The 23,559-nt window shown below is 41.4% G+C and overlaps 2 protein-coding genes across 2 annotated transcripts; both read right to left on the bottom strand.

Moving 5' to 3' along the window:
- Nucleotides 1-294: 294 nt before the first annotated feature.
- Nucleotides 295-4,969, bottom strand: LOC139205793 (fucolectin-1-like). The gene is made up of 6 exons (XM_070836112.1): nt 4,946-4,969; nt 4,042-4,100; nt 3,217-3,502; nt 2,495-2,649; nt 1,849-2,128; nt 295-641 (listed from the first exon to the last, which is right to left on the bottom strand). The coding sequence occupies exons 2-6, from the start codon at nt 4,097-4,099 to the stop codon at nt 491-493; spliced, it is 930 nt and encodes a 309-aa protein (XP_070692213.1). The 5' UTR covers nt 4,100; nt 4,946-4,969; the 3' UTR covers nt 295-490.
- Nucleotides 4,970-9,081: 4,112 nt separating this feature from the next.
- LOC139204885 (uncharacterized) lies at nt 9,082-22,783 on the bottom strand. The gene is made up of 12 exons (XM_070834905.1): nt 22,664-22,783; nt 15,846-16,131; nt 14,589-14,743; nt 13,797-14,076; nt 13,455-13,604; nt 12,919-12,926; nt 12,497-12,566; nt 12,204-12,271; nt 11,444-11,717; nt 10,358-10,512; nt 9,454-9,733; nt 9,082-9,242 (listed from the first exon to the last, which is right to left on the bottom strand). The coding sequence occupies exons 1-12, from the start codon at nt 22,779-22,781 to the stop codon at nt 9,092-9,094; spliced, it is 1,995 nt and encodes a 664-aa protein (XP_070691006.1). The 5' UTR covers nt 22,782-22,783; the 3' UTR covers nt 9,082-9,091.
- Nucleotides 22,784-23,559: the final 776 nt, after the last annotated feature.

Below are 23,559 nucleotides of genomic sequence, written 5' to 3' on the forward strand. Positions count from 1 at the left end.
GATAAATACAATACGGCTGGTAATAAAAAGGCAGCCAGTCTCTAAGATAACATGCTCTTCCAGCTAATCCTGGTCAGCCAGCAGTAAACATACTGGCAGCTTTGCTCACCAGCAGCAGTGCAAGCGAAGGTCTGACAGAAAAAGTGGAAACGATTAAGGAGAAATGTGTTAAATTGAAAGTACAAACCTACAAATAATGACATGAAAGTACCGCTAAAATGATTCCTTCAGTCGTGGTAAATTAAACTAAAAAGGGTTTTGCTCCACGTCAGTGATGATAAAATGAGAACAACAGGCTCTTAAAAGATTTATTGTATCTCCATTTTATCCTGCAGCAGGTAATGACAGTACAGTAACTAAAATAACTATATCAGTATATCAGTAGAAACATGGCCAGACATAATGTTGATGCACTAAGTAGAGCCATAAAAAAAAAAAATCATCCATTCAGGAGGAATCTTGTCGTTATGCGACTTGAACCTCCTCCGAGCTAATCCAGTCTGGAGCCGTACACCTCCACCTCACACAGGGTCAGGAAATCTTCTTTCCCTGGCATGACGATGTTAACGTAGCGACCGTCCAACCCGTTGCACTGGAATTCACCAACATCGCCTGCTGGGATGTGTGTGATCACCGCACACCTGGCAAAAGAAGCAGAAATCCCTTAGTTATCACCAGAGAGGTTTGTTTCTCTGTCAGTGGAACGAAGGGGCGTGAAGCAGTGACAGAATCATGCTTTAAAAAGTAAAACCAGATCAATTAGTATTTCTGGCCACATGGGGGCAGCACATGAACCAGTAAAAACACCCCCTAGATGATATAACCTTATAGCATTGTTGTGGGAAACATGCTAGCAGAGTTGCCTGATCATTTTGGTGTCCTGATTAAGCTCTGTTTTGGTCTCCACCAACTCCGGGGGGAAAATATATGTGCTCTTCAGCTGCGAAATGCTCCACTGTGTTCACGAGCCAGTTTCTAAGTGTGTGTGTCTGCTGTTTGGTGCTGAGCAGGTAGTGCACAGTGGGGTCATGCTCACAATGATAATGTTAAAATGTGTGATGTTTACCGTGTTCCCCATCTTAGTTCAGAATGTTTGCTTGCTAACTGTTGCGGCCCTGGTTCGTTGGGCCTCATTTCTCCAGTCTTACTGTCTGGACATCCGGCACATCAAGGGGCGAGACAATGTGGTGGCAGATGCAGTGTCTCGGTCTCATTAGTTAGGTTTGTAGGTTTTTTTTGTACTCTGCTGTGTTCCATCTCCTTGGGGGTTTTTTATTTTTATCTTTCCTCTTAAATTAGCTTCCAGGATCCAGTTGCTAGGGATGGATAGAAAGTAAAGGAGATTGTTTGGGACACCATTGATGAGATTTTCTTGTTTTTGGTATATATCTCTGTTTTAGAGCTAAGGTGAGGCTACAAATAGATAGAGCAAGGCACTTATTGATTGTTTAGTTACCAGGGTTCCTGTGGGGACCCTGACTTTATGGGGGGGGGGTGTTATGGCCCTAGAGCCTTGGTCGTCTCTCTCTCTCTTGCTTGCAGGTCCCTGGCTGGGCGGAGCATGCAATCACCTAACCTGGCACACCTGGCCAGTGTACCAGGTTATATAGGTATATAGGCCGGCCTGGGGAACCAGAGCCCTCTCTCTTCACACCCAGCCACCCATGCTCTTCATTGGTGTAATAAAATGGTCTTTATTTACAGTAAAGCCTCTCTTGCACCTCTTCCTTTGTTGTGTCCCAGGAGCCAGCCGTGACACTAACAAAGCACAGTTCAGATTAACGGATCTAACATTACTTTAGTGGGGAAACTGGATGAAAAGTTAAGGGGGTCACAACAGTAAACTACCTGGTATTGTTGTTGCCATTGTTTTTTAGAGAATCTCCAATTCGGATCTCGGCTCCATCAAGTCGTTCCGGGTTAGCGTCCGTGTTGGCTACCTTAACAGAAAACACTTTATGGGTTTTGCCCAGATCCAGCCGCCACCAGGGATCCACATTATTGCTCGTGTGACTGCAGGAGCCGTCTTCCCACTTGCTGTCACGATTCCCGTCAATGGCGTTATATGCAGCGCCGAATGAATACAGTGACGACTGCGTGGCTTTTCCTTGGATGGCCAGGTTCTCTCCTGCAAAGAGAACGCACCTCCAAAAATGACCATTGATATCTGAATGGAATCAGATTTTAAAATAAAACTTTGAGAGAATAAAACTGACTGAAGCAAGAAAAAAAAAAAATCAGCAAAAAGTCACGTCAAATGTATCACTGATCCTCTACTGCTAATGATTAATGGAGTGTGCCTTCTCATCATGTACTGTCTGCTGTCTGCTGTACCAGATGTTTCGTTATGTCTGCTACAGCATCATGTTCGTTACATTAACTCAAGACTGTGGAACAGGTTTCATGATTCTGTTTTTTTTTTTTTTTTGGCTCATGAAGATGAAAATAGCTTCATACTGTGCACATTTATTCATGGAATAGCTCAAATTCTCACCAGTGGGGGCGCGGTACCCGTAGACTTCCACTTCACAGAGCGTGAGGATCTTTTCAGAACCACGCAGACTCAAAGTCACGTAACGTCCCTCCACACGATCGGTGAAAGGCAGAGTGAACGACTTGCCTGTATCGATTTTATCTATTTTACCAACCCTGACAGAGAGGGAGAGAGACAGGAAGCAGCATATGAATCACACTTCATACCTGCAGGCCTTAAAGTGACAATCTCAGAGATTTAAAGTTAAATAAACATCCCAACCCACAAGAAAGTCACTACCTACCACTGAATGTGCTAACACAACAGGGACTGAATCTATGGCCCACTGATGACAGCACTTGTGCTTGTGGTGTTCTTTGGTATTACAAACTGGGTGTTGGTGGTGACATTTCTGGGAAAAGTAACAAGCGGTGTCCAGCAGTGGCTCGTCTGCCAGAGAAGGTGGGTGGATGCAGCGTACTGTTTTCTGTGCTGGCGTTGCAAGTAAACATCTACTATCGATGCAGTTAGCGCTCATCGACCCTTTAAGGGTTCATGACGATTGAAGAATCGGGCCTGCTGTGACTGGTTGAACTTTTGAGTCTTTAAGTCAAACTGGAAATTAAATTCTCCTCCATTTTGTGTGAGAACATATGAATCATTATGATTCTAGCTGTTTCTAGATATCATTTTTGGGATCAGCATTTAAGCTTCAGACAAACTACTTTTTCACGTTCGCTCACTTTGGGTTTGCGAGTCCATTGTCTTGTAAAGAGTTGCCGATGTAAATCTCTACTCTGTCAAGCCTGAATGGACAGCAGTCCCCTCTGTTGGTGATGATGACGGAGGTGACGATGTAGGACTCCAGCAGGTCCACTCTCCACCAGGGGTTGGCCATCTGCTCAGAGTGGGTGCATGATCCAGCATGGAAGTTAGGGTCACGGTTTCCATCAATGGCGTTGTAGGCAGCCCCGAAAGAGTGCGTGTAACGTTGTGACTGGGTGGCTTTTCCACGCAGGGCCACATTCTCTATGAATGAGACAGTTGAAACACATGTTAAAGAAAGGTGTTCCTCAGGGGTCAGTGTCTGAGTAGCTTTTTTTTTTTTTTTACTAACGGCTGTGCACATGTCCAATTGGTGAACCTGTTCTCTTTACTGGATTGTTTCTCTTTGCATGTGTTTTCTGAAGCTGAGCTCTCACTCACTCTAATTAAACTGTATAAGTAAACTTTTTACTCAATACAAAAATCCTACAGGAAGTGGTTGCAGACAGGTTTGCAGAAAAGAGGAGGTTAGTCTGCTAATACAGTCGAACTACGATGCTGCATTTACTACATTTGTTCAGAAGACTTCTCTGTGGAGGAAGTTCATTTCCACTACATAGACACTATTTCCCTTTTCTTGCTAACTAAAGTGCTTCATCCACCTCCTTCTATTTCTAAAAGGTGTATTTTACTGTACATACTTCATTACACACAATCATCAAATGTTATTCAGAAGCGTGTGCCACTGCATCTGGTGATGCTTTCCACTGGAGGTGTCACACATCCCCTCAGGTCATACTTACGATAAGTGGAAGCTGAGCATGTCTCCAGGAGGAGCAGCAGGGGGAGAAGTTTCATCATTCTGGTTGAGACATGAGAGTCTTTAATAGACCATATTTTTAAAAAAAAATCTATGTAAAATATGTCTATGTATTAGCAGCGATTATGATGGTAATGTGAATTGAAAAGGGGGGAAAATAATCAATAAGAAATAAATGAGACAATGTCAGAAAGTCTGTAAGTCACTAGCACAGCTCTGTCAAATTGTAGTTTCTGTGTGAGAGAATCGGTGCTGTTGTCCCCAAAATGTGGCAAAAGGTCACGAAAACTTTTTCGCTAAATGGATTGCATTTATTTAGCGTCCTTTATAACACTCTGACACTCACACGCTCGTGCATTGATGGTGGCTATCATGCAACGCCTTGTCATCAGAAACAATCTGGCCGAGTTCCAGTCAAACGTTGGTGAAAACTGAATAGTTCATTGTGTGATCTAAAACAGAGGATGCTATGGAAGAAAATAACAGCTACAAAAATCTTAATCTTACAGTGAAGCGTCAATGTTTAAATGTAAATGTAAAAAAAATTTGCCACCTGACTTCACAGTTTGACTCGGTATGTTTTTTTTGATCTTATCTGTATGTGTGAAAACCTAAAATCAAGTTTTCTAATTTGCATGACTTGAAATTTCCTCCAGGAATTCAAACCACATAACTTACAAGTAAATTCTGTATTTTTTTTCCAATCCTAAATATTCAGTAGTGGTTTAATTTAAATAAAGATTCACAGCTGTTATTTGCTTCCCCACACTGCAGAGGTACACGCATCTACATGCTATTTAAATAAATCCTTAGTAAGGTAAACTATGCTCAGGCAGTGAAGAAGAGGAGGAAACGCAGATGTTGAACAAAGAAATGAAATGTTTTACCTGGAGATCCTGACAGAGCAAGCAGAAAGAAAGCAGTCATTTCTGTGCTCTTTATACACATCTCTGGCTTCAACTCGACATCACCTGAACCAATCATCAGAAATCAGATGATGTTCATGCCCGACACTGTCCAATCACGCCCCACTGGTTTACTCCCTCTCTCGTGTATTCCACTTCCCCTTTGCATGAATTAAATTTCAGAAGGTATCTGAGCACACACTAAGAGGTCCGTCAAAGGTCCCACAATACACACCAAAGAGTATTTACCTGAAAATCACAGTAATCCACTGACTCCAACACCCGCTGTGTAGGTGACAGTGGTGGAATGTAACTACATACGTTCTTTCAAATACTCTACCTAAGTACAATTTTGAGGTACTTGTACTTTACATGAGTATTTCCAGTTCATGCTCCGCTACATCTTAGATGAGTGCATTGTACTTTTTACTTCACTACATTTGTGTGAAAACTACAGAAAAGTTACTTGTTGCTTTGCAAGATAGAAGATTAGCTCCACTTCAAGCTGCTGTGATATTAAAACTCTATTAGTAATAATGTTCTAATTATATGATGCAGCGTATAATGTTTTTATTATGCAATGAGTACAATTTGAAAGCAGGGATGTAACAGATTACTTCTACAGAGTAGTTCTGCTACTTTTATTTGAGTGAAAGATCTGAAGTTTTTCCAGTCTGTCTCTGCAGACTGTGACTTGATTTGACTTCTACAGCAGATCTGCTGGAATTTATTTTGGTTTTAAATGAAGAGGATTGGTTGAGAATGGGTGAAGAATTTTACACTTCATAAACTATTAAAGTGAGTATGAAGTTACACGGCTTTATTGGAAACTCTGTTCTGATTGGTCAATAATAGCCTTCTATGGTCTGTTATTCTTCAGTAGAGTGCACCCCCATGATTAACAGACTGTTGCTATGGATGCAGTTTTGATCACAGACATTATATCAGTCCGCAGGAAGAAGTCTGGTCCCTGTAGAGATGAATGAGGAAGTCCTGTTCACCTTGTCTCACTTCACCATCCGTGGAAATGTTCAGTTTAACGTGAATTATTGCACTGAGTAGGTGACCCTTAGGAAGGCTACAGAGTTTACGTAGCTATGGCCTACTTTCTTAGCGGAAGCAATAAATAAAGCAATAAAAAGTAAAGTAATTTTTTTAAATCAATAAAATCATTTAAATCCATACTTTGTCCCAGATTGTGTATTTCTTTAGCAAGAAGCTGTGCAATAAGCAGGATAATGTACAGCCAGCTGGTCACTATTGTGAAAGCAGCCCTGACAGGGTTCTGACCTGACATCTTGTCAGGGTTACCTGCTGCAGTCCTGCAGAAGCCAATGCAAACCTGGCAGGAGTAGACAGTGTGACCACACACACTGTGGGTGTAGGTGGTAATGGTCTGAAATCCAAAGGGGAGCAGACAGGAGCAGGATTTAAAAAAAAAACAGTCCTGCGGAGGGCTCTACTTCAGTTTGTCTATTTTGCAGCAGCTTGGTGGCCATTACTCAAGATATAATTGCGCAAACTCAAATGTTACACACATTAGAGGCGTTTTCTGTGGTTCTAGAGAAGTCTGTTGTAAGAAAACTCACAGGGTGTTCACCAGGTCAGGGAGGAAACAGATGACACTGTTTCCTCTCTGTGCAGTGTTGGGCCCTCCACCAGTTTATGGTAAATAAAGGGCTCCCTCTCTGAACCCTACAACCTCACGCCTCAGAACCAGAGCTCCCCCCCCTGAGCTCTCTCTCTCTCTGATCTCTCACCTGGACCGGTCCAGTTCTCCTCCCGGAGCTCTCTCACACCCCTGAGAGTCTCTGCCTCTGGATCCCTGAGGTTCCAGCTCTGTTTCACCTCGGGCTCTGCTGGAGACCAGTTCAGCGCTGAACCTTGTCTCCAGAACCCCTGAGAGTCCAGTTCCAGGCCTGTAGCTCACTCCTCCAGCCTCAGGGTGGCCTGTACCAGAGCAGCGACACAAGGTCCTGCCTGAACCAAGCTTATCAGCGCCAGCAGGTATGATCCAAGAGTCTGCCAGCTGATCTTCAGAGCAACAGGAGCACATCAGCAAGTTAGCACCGAGCTGCTAACTAGCAAGGAACAAAGGAGCGACCAGATTCCTCCAGCCTGCAACCAGGACAGCAAGGACACAGAACCACAACCTTCTTCCAGCCTGGTTCATCAACAGGCTGAGAAAGCAGCACACTGGAGGACCTTCTTCTTCCCTTTTGAGGACTGGGAACAAACTGTGACTGAGCATTACTGTATACATGACTAAACAATTAACCTTGTTAATGTATTGATTTGCTTTAATGTTCATTGAGTTTGATTATTGCGACGTGTTGTAGTTCACTGTGCAGCCATAAAGTTAAGTTGTTCTCCACCAATCAATGTGGTCATTTTGGTTTTAGCTATTAAGATAATAATTAATCAAAATACCAGATTGATAGTTTAGTATAGTATAGATAGTAGAGACTGTATCATTTAAATTAAATTGTATCATTTATCATTTAAATCTTTTCCTCGTTTAACAAGGTGGTGCCCCAATCGAGATGGACTTTACACTAAGTCCGATTAATTTATATAATTATCAATTATCTTAGATAATTATTAATTATTTCTGATAGACAAATTGTCCCATACACGGTACTATTCTCAACGTTTTGGTGCCACCGTGTGAGACAAGGTACCATCTTCACTACAGCAGGGAAACTGCAGTGCCTTGGAGTCAATGAGTGGTTTCAGACACAGACCTGCTCAGCCAACATTAGCAACCCCCGCCAGCCCTGATTACACCTTGGACTTCAGCCCAGAAGAATAAAAGCAACAGTAACTGAAAATGCTTAGTTGCAAATATTTACTTTGCACAATGTGCACATTCTCTGATTTATGCCAACATCACATGAACGTCTGACTGTTTCAACATTTCAAATTCTCTGCTGCTTCTCTGTTTTGCTTTCTGAAACACACCCAACTCTCTCTCCATATTACGGGGGCTGTGTGAGGGCTGCTTATAACCTCATGTAAAACTTTCCCCATTGTTGGTTCACAGATATGACAGTGGTATCAGTCTTCTCATCTACTCTCTGCAAGAAAGCAAATAATGGAGGTTTTTCCCCAAATGTCAAACCTGTAATATTTAGCAAGTAACGACTATAGGGGCAGCTGTGGCTCAGGAGGCCAGGCAGCCATCTAATATTTCACATGTCAAAGTGTCTGAAATGCCTCTGAAGGCTGTGTGTGTGTGTGTGTGTGTGTGTGTGTGTGTGTGTGTGTGAATGAGAGGATTAGATTAGACCCTAATGAGAAAGTTGGTACCTTGCATCAGTGTATGAAAGTATTTTTGAAATGGGTTATTGGAATTTATTGAGACACTGAAATGTTTTGTTGTGGTATACCTACCACTGTTGTTAGATTTTCTTTCAATAAATTGTTTAAAATGAATAAAATTACCAGTGCATGCTTCTACTTAAATGCCCTACTTTCATGATATAATATCACTGTAGCATTCACTTTTTACATTTTCCATATATTTCACCTTAAAGTCAAATATCCCTAACTTTTTGTGAGTAGTGTATGTATAGCAAAACTCCATCGCCCTGTGTATATAGAGTTTTGCAGTCAGAGGAGATGTTAGTTCTGAAAGTATTTTCATCACTGTACATTTTCAAAGTTTTCTTTTACTGATATACTAAATATCCCTCAACATAGAATCACATCTTCAGTGAGTCTTTACAAGAGCATCAGCTAAACATCTTCAATATGAAATTGTAATAAACTTTGAACCTCCTCAGAGCTAATCCAGTAATTTAACAATTCTATACATTTATATTAAGGCTGGCTTTTTGCCCTGCTTTCAGCTGAAATTTTTATATAACAACTATAACCACTTCAGATCTCTGATGTGGTCCAAATGTCAGCTTGTTGTGAACTTCTTCTTCTGCACCCCGGTGGCAAAAAATAGAGCAAAGCAGCTTTAAAGTGCACTGAAGCATATAACTGCTGTCTTAAATTATGTGTAAGTGAAGCTTATGCTACAATTCCAACATGAGTCTGTGCGAGAGCATCAGCTAAACATCTTTAATGAGTCTGTGCGAGAGCATCTGCTAAACATCTTAAAGTTGAACCTCCTCAGAGCTAATCCAGTCTTGAGCCATACACCTCCACCTCACACACGTGCAGGTATTCAGTTCTTCCAGGAATGACTATGTTAACATAGCGACCGTCCATCTTGTTACACTGGAAGTTTTCAGTGAAACCCGGAGGGATGCTTGAGATCACAGCACACCTTATGGAAGAAGAAATGACTTTGTTAACCAGTGGAATCAGTTTAATGAATTGATATTCACTACTACTGTCTCTTTTTCATCATGAGATTTGAAGGTATTATGTTGTTGAACCTATATTCTTAACCTATATTTATTAGTTTTAATTGAGCACAGATGTGTTCTAAACAAACTAAATGAGAGATATGTTTTAATAAATGGACTGTAAACTACCTGGGATTGTTGTTTCCATTGTTGTCAAGAGAATCTCCGATTCTGAGCTCAGCTCCATTAAGTCGTGCAGACGCTTCTATAATGTTAGTTATATTGACAGAAAAGACTTTATGGGTTTTGCCCAGGTCCAGTCGCCACCAGGAGTTCAAGTCGGCGCCTGTGTGACTGCAAGAACCCTGGTCCCATTTGCTGGCACGATTCCCATCAATAGCATTATATGCAATCCCAGAGGTGTGCAATGACGACTGTGTGGCTTTTCCTTGGAGTGCCAGGTTCTCTCCTGCACAAAGGACACAGTTGCAAACATCAGCACTGATATTGTCTTTCTTGATGCTGTCTATAAAACAAAGTGGCCCCAATCTGTGTATATCATACAGAAGTGCACATTCTTGCCCCTTCCAGTGGTAAGAGGAAACTTGGGAGGTTATGATGTGTGGATTCCTTCAATTTATTTGGACCAGCACTGCAAAACTTGAAGGAGTATATGTTGTCGACTATTTTTTATATCAGTATCCATAGTATACAGTATATAACACATCTCGGTAACTTAATCCCAGTAATTTAAGAAACTGTGTCTTCTTACCATTTACCAGTTTATATCACTTTTGAATCATTTTAAGATGTTCATTCATTTTCAAAATAAACAAGCTGGCTGGTGAGTCTCACTGTGTTGGATATTAGAGTTAAGACACATGTAGCTCAAATAGATGCCACTTTGCAAAGGAGAAATGTATTAATAACAAGAAGAACATGATTTTATTTCCCTTTTCTTTGTTCAAATTAATGCAATTCCACTTCTGGTGTGAATGCAGCTGTATAGGAAATACTGCAGGCATTACCTAGAAAATCCCATCTTGAGTGACTACAGCCTCATATTTAACTGTGTAGTAGCTCAAACTGTCACCAGTTGGGGCACGGTACCCGTAGACTTCCACCTCACAGAGTGTGAGGATCCTTCCTGAACCAGGTACAGCCACAGTCACATAACGTCCCTCCGCATGGCTGGTAAGAGTTATTCTTAGAGATCTGCCCGCTGGGATATGAGAAATTACAGCAACCCTGAAAGAGTGAGAGAGGAAACAGTGCATGAATTTGTTTTATAACTGTACTTGAAAGGTATATAGACATATAAAGTAAGAAATAATGCCAACACTTGGATAAAATATTGCCAACCAACAAACATATGTCATCAAGTTAAAACTGTCAGTCATCAGTCATCTACTTTCTTATAAGTATACTTCCAGAGCCTTTCAAATGTTCTTGCATTACTGAGCAACATGCTGTCAAGGTAAACAACAGTCAATGGGAGGAAGCATTTGCACAGGTACAGGAACAGAGTTTTTAAGATTTGTTTCTGTTTCTATATGGTCCCAGGTGCAGAAGGTTGCTCTGGAAGCTGAATGCAGGAGGCAGGATAAAGACAGCACACTCGAGTGTTGTGGAAGGAAATGGTAAATGGTCTGTAAATGGTCTGTATTTTGTATAGCTTTGTATACCTTTCTAGTCATTCAGCTTTTCCATCACATCTTCATTCACCCATTCACACATCATTCATTCAGGAGGAATCTAAGTGTCACACACACACACAATCATACTTCATTCAGGAGCAAGTTGGGGTTCAGTGTCTTGCCCAAGGACACTTCGACATGCTGACTCATAGGAGCCGGGGATCGAACCACCAACCCTCCGACTGATAGATGACCTGCTACACCTCTGACCCACAGCCACCCTGGTGGCTTTGAGAGTGTTTGGAAAACAATAAGTTGTCAAAAAGGTCCTGATGAGGTGGTTGAGGAGAGAAAGGAGGTCATAGACTGAAGAAGGTGAGAGGGGACAAGGTTAAGAGACCAGGTGGTTGGGCGGTGGGAAGTAAAGGTTAGTACCTCACTGGAGGTGCAAGCTCCAGACTCATTGGAAGAGACGTAACAGGATCTGGGCTTGTGTCTTCAAAACAGTTTCCTGTGGGTATCCCTGTATTACGTTCACTTACACTGGGTTTGCGGCACCATTGTCTTGTAAAGAGTTGCCGATGTGTATCTCTGCCCCGTTGATCTGGTCTGCACAGCAGTCCCCTCTGTTGGTGACGGCGACAGAGGTGACGATGTAGGACTCCAGCAGGTCCACTCTCCACCAGGGGTTGGTCTGTGCATCAGTGTGGCTGCACGATCCAGCTGCATAGTTGGATTCACGGTTTCCATCGATGGCGTTGTAGGCAGGTGCATGTGTATGTGACTGGCTGGCTTTTCCACGCAGGGCCACATTTCCTAAGAAAGAGACAGTTGAAATACACAATAAAATGTATAATGGAAAATGTTTGTAAATTACCAGCCTGCAATAAGTGATTTTTCTGGCCACTTGGGCCAATCAAAGGTCCTTTCAGAGAGAGGGCTCTCCTATTTTCTTTTACAACCATGAATGTTCCTAAAGTTCCTTCAGATGCCGTTAAAGTTTGATTCAGTCCTGCAGAAAAAGTTACTATTCCAGCATTGACGACAACTGCCTTGGCTGACAATCAACTAAAAATCACTACTGATAAGATGTTTCAGAGATGTAGAGAACATCACAACAAAACTGCTAACTTCATTTTCCTTGACCATGATTGGCTCAAAACGAGTTGTGATGTCATGATGTACATGTCTTAAACTAAAAAGAGCTTGCGAGTGTCTGACCCTGCACAGTGAAGCCCCAACATCTCAGCGAATAGTTATTTTATTACAAAGATATGACATATGCAGCCAGATCGTACGTACGATAGGTGTAGGCCGTGCACGTCCCCAGGAGGAGCTGCAAAAGCAGAACTGAACTGTGCTTCATTGTTCTGGTTGAGACAGACAAGAGAGTCAACAACAGGATTACACTCAAGAACATGTTATTACTGTATGAAATTCATCCAGGACGAACAACACTGTGTGATCCAGGGCTTAGATATCCAATGTGAATAAAGAATGAAGTAACCGAGATAAGATGAATGACTGCAGGTAAATATAAAACTAGTTGTTATGTTGGACTATGTTCAAAAGCTTCACTGTTCAACTGCAACCACTTACCTCGACTTGAGCAGCCGCAGTTCAAGCTGTGCTGATGAATGTGCAGTAGTGTGTTCCACAGGGATATTTATGTGCACATCTTATCATGGCATGTGTTGTTTATTGATGATTTACCAGCTTTGTCTGTGTCTTTGTATTATAAGGCTCATTCATTTCCTCATTTCTTTCAGTCAGATCAGGCGTCGGCAAATCTTGATGATGTTGTAAAAATAAGAAAACAGTCGTAAAAAAAAAAAAAAAAGCGAGTGCACGTGACAACGCGCTGAGACATTGTGAAGTGTTTTGAATAGAGCTTAGCTAAAACCCTTAATTAATGCATAATAATCTATATGATGAAATGTCAAAGACTTCCTTTGATTGTTAGCAAGTGGTGACTTGACAAAGTACCGTTGCTATGGATACCTGCAATTTAACCTACCTTGTGCACTGATTGATACATATGACATATATATAACGGTACATGACAAACATAGAACAGTTTTATGTGGAGCTAAATGAAAACTTATGGCAGTTGTGGCAGGATGTTTTCATGGTTTTAATTTATTTCAGTAAAGGTGATTTTTTTGGAAAACTTAATACAGAACCACATATATATATATATATATATATATATATATATATATATATATATATATATATATATATATATATATATATTATATTCAATCACAACATTATTGTCACTGTATAATTACATATTATTTTCACCTCTGTGAATTCCTATTTCAAAGGGATGTTATCCTGTTGCTGCTCCTCACAATAGAGTCTTGTGGATGATTTAACAGCACCATACGTTTATGTTAAGGCCAGCAGTTTAGATAGGCCTTGTTTACATGTCACAGTAAGAAAAGCAATATCTTGTCACTTTTCATGTAATCAGCCAAGTGCCGCACTGTAAATGTCTTCCAGGAAAGGCAGTCTGTTATCTCTATATTTTCATTCCCTCCTCAGTACTAATCCAGTCTGGAGCCATACACCTCCACCTCGCACAGGACCAGGTACTCGCTTTTTCCAGGGTTAACGATGTTAATGTAGCGCCCGTCCATCCCGTTACACTGGAAGTTTTGGGTAAAACCTCCAGTGAGGCCTGAGATCACAGCACACCTGGCAGCAGAAGAAAAATGAATCATTTTCATTTCTTGAGTCTTAAAGATTCTGTTTCGATGAATATAAGTTACTGTCATACCTTTAATGTTTGACTGTTGTGGAACTGAGCTTAAATGTGCACTTCCCAGCAAACCCAACAACAACCCAACCTTTAGGTATGTCAGTATTTTGATGAGAACGGTAAACTACCTGGGATTGTTGTTCCCATTGTTGTTAAGAGAATTTCCAATTCGGATCTCAGCTCCATTAATAAATGAGGGATGGTCTCTGTAGTTGGTTATGCTAACTGAAAACACTTTGTGGGTTTTGCCCAGGTCCAGTCGCCACCACGGGTTCCACTCCCAGATTGTGTGACTACAAGACACCTGGTTCCAGAAGCTGGCGCGATTCCCATCGATGGCATAGTATGCGATGCCTGGAGCGAGCAGCGACGACTGTGTGGCTTTTCCTTGGAGTGCCAGGTTCTCTCCTGCACAAAGGACACAGCTGTAAACATCTGCTCTAATACCTTGTTTAAAAAGGGTGGGCGCTAACTGAGACTACAGAGTTTGTCTGTGATATTATGCCAAACTCTCATTTACTCACTAGTCCACCTTTACAGACTCTAGTTTTGTTCACACAGTGGTCATGTGACTGTGGTGTAGTTCAGCTTATAACCTTTTTATCTCTGGTGTTTGCATTTATGCTTTGCAACTCATAAAAGTGATGTTTATTTGTGAATTCATTATCATGCTGATCAAAACGTGTAAGTATCATAAACTTTTATTTGCCACAAAGCTTATTTTATCCACTAATCCGAAACCCAACTGAAAAAGTCCACTGGCTTTTTGTTGAGGAAACCATGGTAACCTGCAGGCTGGCCTACAAGTGTATGTGTAGGTAACGGCATGTACAGAAAATAAGGGGGCAGCATCACCCAGAAAACCACATCTCGAGTGGCGTCAGCCTCATATTTAACGATGTAGTAGCTCAAACTCTCACCAGTTGGGGCACGGTACCCGTAGACCTCCACCTCACAGAGTGTGAGGACCCTTCCTGAACCAGGTAGAACCACAGTCACATAACGTCCCTCCACACGGCTGGTAAGAGTTATTGTTAGAGATCTGCCCGCTGGGATATGAGAAATTACAGCAACCCTAAAAGAGTGAGAGAGGAAACATCTGCATGAATTTGTTTTATAACTGGAACACTTGGAAGGTGTATATAATAACAATATAATATATAGTAAGAGATGAAGATGCCGACAAACTAACAGTTGTCATCAACTTAAAAACTTCAATCATTAAGTTACTTGAAAAAGACTTTTTTATCTCAGTCTTTATAAACTGAGTATAGTCACACAGTGTCTTACAAATTGGGCTACTTACATTGCTTACATTACATTACTAAGCAACAAGTTGGGACTTTACACAACAAACAGCTCATGAGTAGTTAGCAGTAATTTTATAGACTGATTTTTAAATTTGGTTTGATCGCATATGTGTTTTCTGTTATAAATTAGATATTGTGTCTCAGGAATAGACACATGAGGCCATACAAACTTAACCCAAACAGGTTTTCTTCAAACTGAAAACATGAAGAGGGAATATAACAAGTATAACAACCTCTCTGCCCCCTGCACCTGTTAACAGACCCTTACAATTTAGCACGGCATTGGTAATAAACCTGTAAATATTAAACATGATGAAATGGCACATTCATTCATATTTATGTGCACATCTTATCAGGCGTTGTTGTTAACAATTATCTACCACGAACGACTTTGTCTTTTTCCCCGTATGACAAGGCTTATTTCTTCTTTCCTTTACAGGAAACAGCCATAAATACAGAGCACGTGACAACACAAGGGAAAACTGGAAAAAGAGACAAAAAAACTCAAAATAGCAGAGTCAGTGGAAATGATGTGGTCTGCTACGTGTCCACATTACTCAGTCAAAACTCCCAAGAAAGACAAATGCAAAAAAACATTGAGTGTTGCCCTCAAAGGTTGAACATATAATGGTTTCCTGGAGGTGGAGCCACAAAGAACTAACACCCTTTTATGAAATAGAGCGTTAAACTTTACAGGAGAAGAGGATAGGCAAGTTACACATGTTCAATGAGTGTGGCTATGGGTTAATCCATCATCTACGAGCTATTACCATTTACCATTTACCATTTACCATAACAAATGGATCATCAGGATCTGGGCTAAACAGTTTCCTGAGGGAAACCCTGTATTTAATAATGTTAGCTTACACTGGGTTTGCGGCACCATTGTCTTGTAAAGAGTTGCCGATGTGAATCTCTGCCCCGTTGAGCTCGTCTGCACAGCAGTCCCCTCTGTTGGTGACGACGACAGAGGTGACGATGTAGGACTCCAGCAGGTCCACTCTCCACCAGGGGTTGGTCTGTACATCAGTGTGGGTGCACGATCCAGCTGCATAGTTGGATTCACGGTTTCCATCAATGGCGTTGGAGGCAGCCCCAAAGGAGTCCAGATGGCGGTCTGACTGGGTGGCTTTTCCACGCAGGGCCACATTTTCTATGAATGACACAGTTGAAACGCACATTAAAATATATCATGGAAAAAATGTAAATTACAAAACATTCAATTACAACAACTTGAAGAAGTTGTGAACACAACACTGATGTTAAGGCAAACTTGTTAGCAAACAGTTGCCTGTTTATACAGTCATGGAGCAGCATTCTCGCTCATTTGGAGGGTGGTGAGAGGAAACCAAAATAGCAAAGCTGGGGACCAGTAGATTAAACAAAGCTGAAGGGAGCTGCATATTCAGGTGATATGTTCAGTACTGTGACCCCTTTACATTGTTACCTTGTTTTCACATTGTCATTTGATTCACTGTTATTATAAAAATATAGATTATAGCTGCTTTAAGCTTAAAATGCCTCAACCAATGAATCGCTTGTAGTTCATCTCTTTCTATAGTGTAATTAGTTAAGTTTTCACCCAATGCATAAAAGTCCTGCTTAAAAATAAGTTAGAAAAAAAGCTACTGTGTGTGGTTGAGTTGCTTTGCCATGCAGGGCCACATTTTCTGCAGATATATGAAAATGTAGCAGACGCTGCTGCACCATGGGCTGATTTTTTTTTTTTATCAACTGTTTCTGTTAAAAATCACCTTCAGACACATTTTATTTGTACTTTTCAACAAAAAAGTTCAATTAACAAGTTTTATTACAAAGATATGACATATGCAGCCAGATCGTACTTACGATAGGTGTAGGCCGTGCACGACCCCAGGAGGAGCTGCAAAAGCAGAACTGAACTGTGCTTCATTGTTCTGGTTGAGACAGACAAGAGAGTCAACAACAGGATTACACTCAAGAAAATGTTATTACTGTATGAAATTCATCCAGGACGAACAACACTGTCTGATCCAGGGCTTAGATATCCCTTCACACTAAAATAACTGGTGGGAAATATGAATCTACTTGTGTGTAGCCTTCAAACTGTGTTTAAAAGCTTCACTATTCAACTACAACCACTTACCTCAACTTGCAAGTTGAAGCCAGAGGAAGATGAATCTGATGTGATGTGGACCACAGGGATATTTATGTGCACATCTTATCAGGCGTTGTTGTTAATTATCAATTATCTACCACGAACGACTTTGTCTCTTTCCTTGTATGATAAGGCTTATTTCTTTTTCTTCTTCCTTTACAGGAAACAGCCATAAATACAGAGCACATGACAAAATAAGGGAAAACAAAAAAACAGACAAAAAAACTCAAAATAGCAGAGTGAGTGGAAATGATGTGGTCTGCTACGTGTTGGCGCTAAAAGTATTCAAATTATTCAGAATTCTGCAGCTACAATCTAAAACACCAGAACATTTGATCATGTGACATCAACAGGCTCTGATTCAACCTCAAACTTGAGGAATCAGGGAAACAGCTGTTGGGTTTAATGTGCATTTGGACTATTTTTCTCCAGTTGATCTTCCTCAATTGGCTTCAATAATCTCCTCATCTAAACCGTCAACATGCCTCCTCGACCCCATTCCTACATTCCTATTCCTGCTCAAGGAAGTCCTGTCATTAATTAACACGTCCTTACCGAATATGATCAATCAGTCTGTACTAACAGGCTATGTACCACAGTCCTTCAAAGCAGCAGTAAAAAAAAAAAAAAAAAAAAAAAAAAAGCCTACTCTGGATTCAGGTGTATTAGCCAACTATAGACCTATATCCAACCTTCCCTTTCTCTCCAAGATCCTGGAGAAAGTTTAATCTAGAGTTTAAAATCCTTCTCCTCACCTACAAAGCTCTTAATGTTCAGGCTCCATCATATCTTAAAGATCTCATAGTACCGTACTACCCCACTAGAGCACTGTGCTCCCAGACTGCAGGTCTACTGGTGGTTCCTAAAGTCCTCTAAAGTAGTGATGGAGCCAGAGCTTTCAGCTATCAGGCTCCTCTCCTGTGGAACCTCCTTCCAGTTTGGGTTCGGGGGGCAGACACCCTCTCTACATTTAAGAGTAGACTAAAAACCTTCTTTAGTGATGAAGCTTATAGTTTAGGGCTGGCTCAGGCCTTGGACCAGAGCGGAGTCGAGAAGGTTACTCCCGGTCATCAACCCACACGCCTGCAATCTCCACACGCGTGTTCCTGATCACCAACCAAGCCACCGACTCCTCCCCTGCCTTTATAAGACCAGCTCAGTTCTTCAGTCGTTGCCAGATTGTCCGTTTCCACATGGTATACTTCAGGCTCCCTGTTACTAGACTTCTTGTCGCGTTTGCTCGTACTTGTTCCTCGTCTCCGCTCCGGTTCTGTCTCCCTCTCCAGCCTGCTTCCCCTGGTCTCTTCCTCAGCCCTGCTTAGGTTCATTGTTGTAAATAAACCTACCTGTCTCACAGCCTACCCAACCTGTGTGCTTGTCTGCATTGTGGGTTCAGCCAGTTCCGCTTGGCCTAACACCTAGTTACGCTGCTATAGGCTGTGACTGCTGGGGGACTCCCATGATGCACTGGGCTCCTTTCTATTCCCTATCCTCCTCTTCCTCTCCATCATTATGCCTCAGGCCTGCTTAATATCTGCTACTGAATTGCTATCGTCCCCGGAGCCTTTCTGTGCTTTTCTCATCTCTCAGGTTCCTGTGGATCCTGGTCCTGGTCCTGCTGCTGTGGTTCTCTGGTTCCTGTGGATCCTGGTCCTGGTCCTGCTGCTGTGGTTCTCTGGCTTCATGAATCACTGCTGTGGATCGTCAGCCACTCATCTCGTTTTTCAATGCTACCATACTGCTAATTTATTAGTCACATTCCTATGGTCAGTGCTATAGTTGCTGTTAGTATGTTGGTTGCTGTTTGTGTTGTCTCTCTCTCTCTCTCCCTCTCTAACCTCCACCCAACACGGACCCTGACAGAAGCCGTCCACATTGAGCCTGGTTCTGTTCCAGGTTTCTTCCTGTTAAAGGGGAGTTCTTCCTCCACTGCGTCCTAATCTAATATCTGATGCTGCTCATGTGGGGATTCTTGAATCCTTAATGTTGAATTCCTGAATCGTTGGGTCTCTCTCTAATTAAAGAGTTTGGTCTAGACCTGCTCTTCATGTAAAGCGTCTTGAGATAACGCCGTTATGAATTGGCGCTATATAATTAAAGAATGATTGATTGATTGAATTTAAGCTTCACTTCACTGGCTCCCTTTTCATGTCAATTCAGACTCTAAGGTGGGTCTGATGACTTCACTGTAAATGTGTAACAGACAAAGTACAACGTGTGTGTGTGTGTGTGTGTGTGGGCTTTATAAGGAAAGATTTCGTGTTAAATGAAAACAAAGACATGACAAGCTGTTTTCATGGTTTTGATTTATTTCATCAATGATGTAATATGGTATTCATCTGCACGCAGTGACAGTACAAAGAAAAGTTCTGTATCAGAACTGGAAAACTTCAAGTTGGTCCAAAAAAGCGATATTACCAATTAAGCTATGACCCCTTTGTTCCTGTCTGGTCTCATTAAACCTTACACTCCATCTGGGTCACCAGGCTCTCAGAACACAGGACTCCTGTCTGTCAGGAGTTTTCCTTAACCCTAACCTCCCCACTCACATGCCTCAGTGTGACTGCACTGAGGCCTCTACATCAAAACTTAGAACTCATCTTAACTTTCAGTTAGTGCTTGTTCGTGTATTTAACGCCTCACACATGTTGTCATTATCCTTTCAGTCAGTCTCAATGAATCTCTTAACTCCAGCACTTGTAGTCCATGTGTGTCCTGCCGCCGAGAATAAACTGTGAGCCTGCTAATAACCACTGCATTTCTCTAACCCTCTGTTTTTCTTTCTGTTCCCACAAGCCTTCAAGTTGTGTGTTTCTCTTCACCTTTCTTCTTTCTTTCTTTCTTTCTTTCCAGCTCTCTCTCTTTGTCTTCACATGGCCTGCACTGTTCCACGTCTCAGCGGCAGGAGAGGAGGTTATGTGTTTACAGTCTACATGTATCGTCATAATCTGTTCTGCACAAGAGCCATCTACTCCCTGTTGAAATGTTGTTGGGGGAGTTTTTCCTCATCTGACTCTCAGACAGAGACAGAGGATGTCTAAATGTGTCCATATTGTAAAGCTCTCTTGGGCAAACTGCGATTTGTTATTTAGAATAATATTAAATAAAATTGGACTTGACTTGACTATCAAATAAACCAGAGCTTACTCAAAACCCTTGATTGACGCAGAATGCACCGTACTGAACGCACAGATATGACAGTGATATCAATCTTCTCATCCAACTCTCTAATTGTTAGCAAGTGGTGACTTTAGGAAGTACTGTTGCTATGGATAATTGCAATTTAATGTGCATTTATTTCGCATTGGTAGATAATGATAATACGTATATGTTTTATGTGGACTGATTACGGGTTAAAATTAAACAAAGACATGGCAAGCTGTTCTCATGGTTCAGTTTATTTCAGTATAACACTCATCTGCAGTAGTGACAGTACAAAGAAACGTTCAGTATTAGAAATGGAAAACTTCAAGTTGGTGCAAAAAAGGATATTACTGATTAAAATGTGACCCAAGAGAATACAAAAGTACAAAGTTCATACAGATCCATATATATATACTTTAGATACAATCACAACATTATTTTCACTGTAAATATACATATTATTTTCACATTTTCACCGCTGCGTCCTTCTAATGTTATTCTGAATGTTCCTCAGTATAGAATCACAGGCTGCACAGAATTTGTCACAGATTAAGCACAGGTGTAAATAGTAAATCAATGAATTCGGATTAGCTGCTTCAGTTTCAGGGTCCCGGTGTTGGTCACCCTACCTAATCCAGTCTGGAGCCATACACCTCCACCTCACACAGGATAAGGTGCAAGGTTTTTCCAGGAACGACTATGTTAACGTAGCGCCCGTCCATCCCGTTACACTGGAAGTTTTGGGTAAAACCTCCGTTGATGTCTGAGATCACAGCACACCTGGCAGGAGAAGAAAGATGTCTCATTTTCATTTCTTGAGTCTAGATAGATACTTTTAGTTATATTAGTATAAGACTGTAAACTACCTGGGATTGTCGTTGCCATTGTTGTTAAGAGAATCTCCAATTCGGATCTCAGCCCCATTAAGATGTAAGGTAGACGATTTGTAGGAGGTTACGCTAATAGAAAACACTTTATGGGTTTTGCCCAGGTCCAGTCGCCACCAGGGATTAAAGTCGTTGCCTGTCTGAATACAGGAAGCCTGGTTCCATTCGCTGGCACGATTCCCATCTATGGCATTATTTGCAACGCCAGATGAATGCAGTGATGACTGTGTGGCTTTTCCCTGGAGTGCCAGGTTCTCTCCTGAACAAAATGGCCCCAATATGTCTTAAACCTGAAATGTACAACTATTTTCACATTGTATTCCCTTCCAGCAGTAATCAGGCACTGCTGTAAAAGATGGAGAAGTTATGGAAAGTTGTTTAGATGTCTGTTGTTTATTGCAAAACTTTAAGGATGCACTAGTAGCTAGCCTAGTGCATAAATGTATTGATCAGTATCCATAGTATGTATGGATAATACATAATACATTTCCATTTCTTCCTGCAACAATCCAGAATCTCAGTAACTTTTAAGAAAATGTGTTTTCTTACCATTTACCAGTTTATATCACCTGTGAATCATTTTTAAATTGATTCATATCGGAGATATGACGGCAACATCGCCGATCTTCAGCCTTATATCTAACTGTGTAGTAGCTCAAACTCTCACCAGTTGGGGCACGGTACCCGTACACTTCCACCTCACAGAGTGTGAGGATCCTTCCTGAACCAGGTAGAGACACAGTCACATAACGTCCCTCCACATGGCTGGTAAGAGTTATTCTTAAAGATCTGCCCGCTGGGATTTGAGGAATTACAGCAACCCTGAAAGAGTGAGAGGGGAAACAGTGCATGAATTTGTTTTATAACTGGAACACTTGGAAGGTATATAGAAATATATAGTAAGAGATGAAACACTTGCCAACAAACTAACAATTGTCATTATTAATTAAAACTTTCTCTTGTGGAAACCCCTTTATTTAATAAGTCATTACGTTCACTTACAGTGGGTTTGCAGCACCATGGTCTTGTAAAGAGTTGCCGATGTAAATCTCTGCCCCGTTGATCCTCTCTGAATGGTTGTCTCCTCTGTTGGTGATGACGATGGAGGTGACGGCGTAGGCCTCCAGCAGGTCCACTCTCCACCAGGGGTAGGCCTGTTCAACAGTCTGCGTGCATGATCCAGCCATGTAGTTAGAGTCACGGTTTCCATCAATAGCGTTGTAGGCTGATCCAAATGCGTGCACAAGACGGTCTGACTGGGTGGCTTTTCCACGCAGGGCCACATTCTCTATGAATGACACAGTTGAAACACACATTAAAATGTATAATGGAAAAGTCAAACATAGTTACTTATTGGGCATCCTGCAGTTATGGAGCAACATTATCATATTATTCAGTTGGAGTTTTGAGTTCCTTTGCGTTTCTGGCCGCCAGCTTTCTAGTGTCCAACCCTGCACAGTGAAGCTCCAACATTCAAGTTTATCACAACGATATGACAGGTACAGGATCATACTCACTATAGGTGTAGGCCGTGCACGTCCCCAGGAGGAGCTGCAAAAGCAGAACTGAACTGTGCTTCATTGTTCTGGTTGAGACAGACAAGAGAGTCAACAACAGGATTACACTCAAGAACATGTTATTACTGTATGAAATTCATCCAGGACGAACAACACTGTCTGATGGCATGAATGACTGGTGGCACATATGAATCTACCTGTGTGTAGCCTTCAAACTGTGTTTAAAAGCATCACTATTCAACTACAACCACTTACCTCAATGTGCAAGTTGAAGCCAGAGGAAGATGATCACATGTGATGTGGACCACAGGGATATTTATGTGCACATCTAATCAGGCGTTGATGCTTATTGATGATTTACCACAGACCACTCTGTCTACTTCCTTCTACGATAAGGCTTATTTTGACTATTGTAGTGTTATCATTTAAAGCATAAAAATGTACAGCCATCAAAGCTGGGCACGTGACAACACACGTGAAACAAACAAAAGTGATAACACAATGCAGCCCCTCATAAAGTGTGATGTGTGAACTAACCAGAGCTTCAATAAAACCCTTAATTGGTGCAGAATGCAGCAACAACAGCAGCATAGAGTAAACTATAATCCAGCACCAAGAGGTTTAAAGGCTGCAAAGAATAAGGCCTGGGGAATTCTGTGTTTTTCTAATTGCCAATAGCCTTATTCTTAGATACAGTTGTGTTAGAGTGTCATGTATGTCAGGAAGAAAGGGCAGCTCGATACCAGTGGTTTCAAGGTGCTGCATCAGATCGACCACAGTCTGAGGGAAATAAATTTACTTGAAATCTGGTATTTGCACAAGATATTTCTTTTTATTTTTTATATTGTATACTAGTCTTATGTTGTATTATTCTATTTTAGATTGTACATATTTTA

Source organism: Pempheris klunzingeri, chromosome 8 (assembly GCF_042242105.1).
Source record: "Pempheris klunzingeri isolate RE-2024b chromosome 8, fPemKlu1.hap1, whole genome shotgun sequence".
In the NCBI taxonomy this organism is placed as follows: Eukaryota; Metazoa; Chordata; class Actinopteri; order Acropomatiformes; family Pempheridae; genus Pempheris; species Pempheris klunzingeri.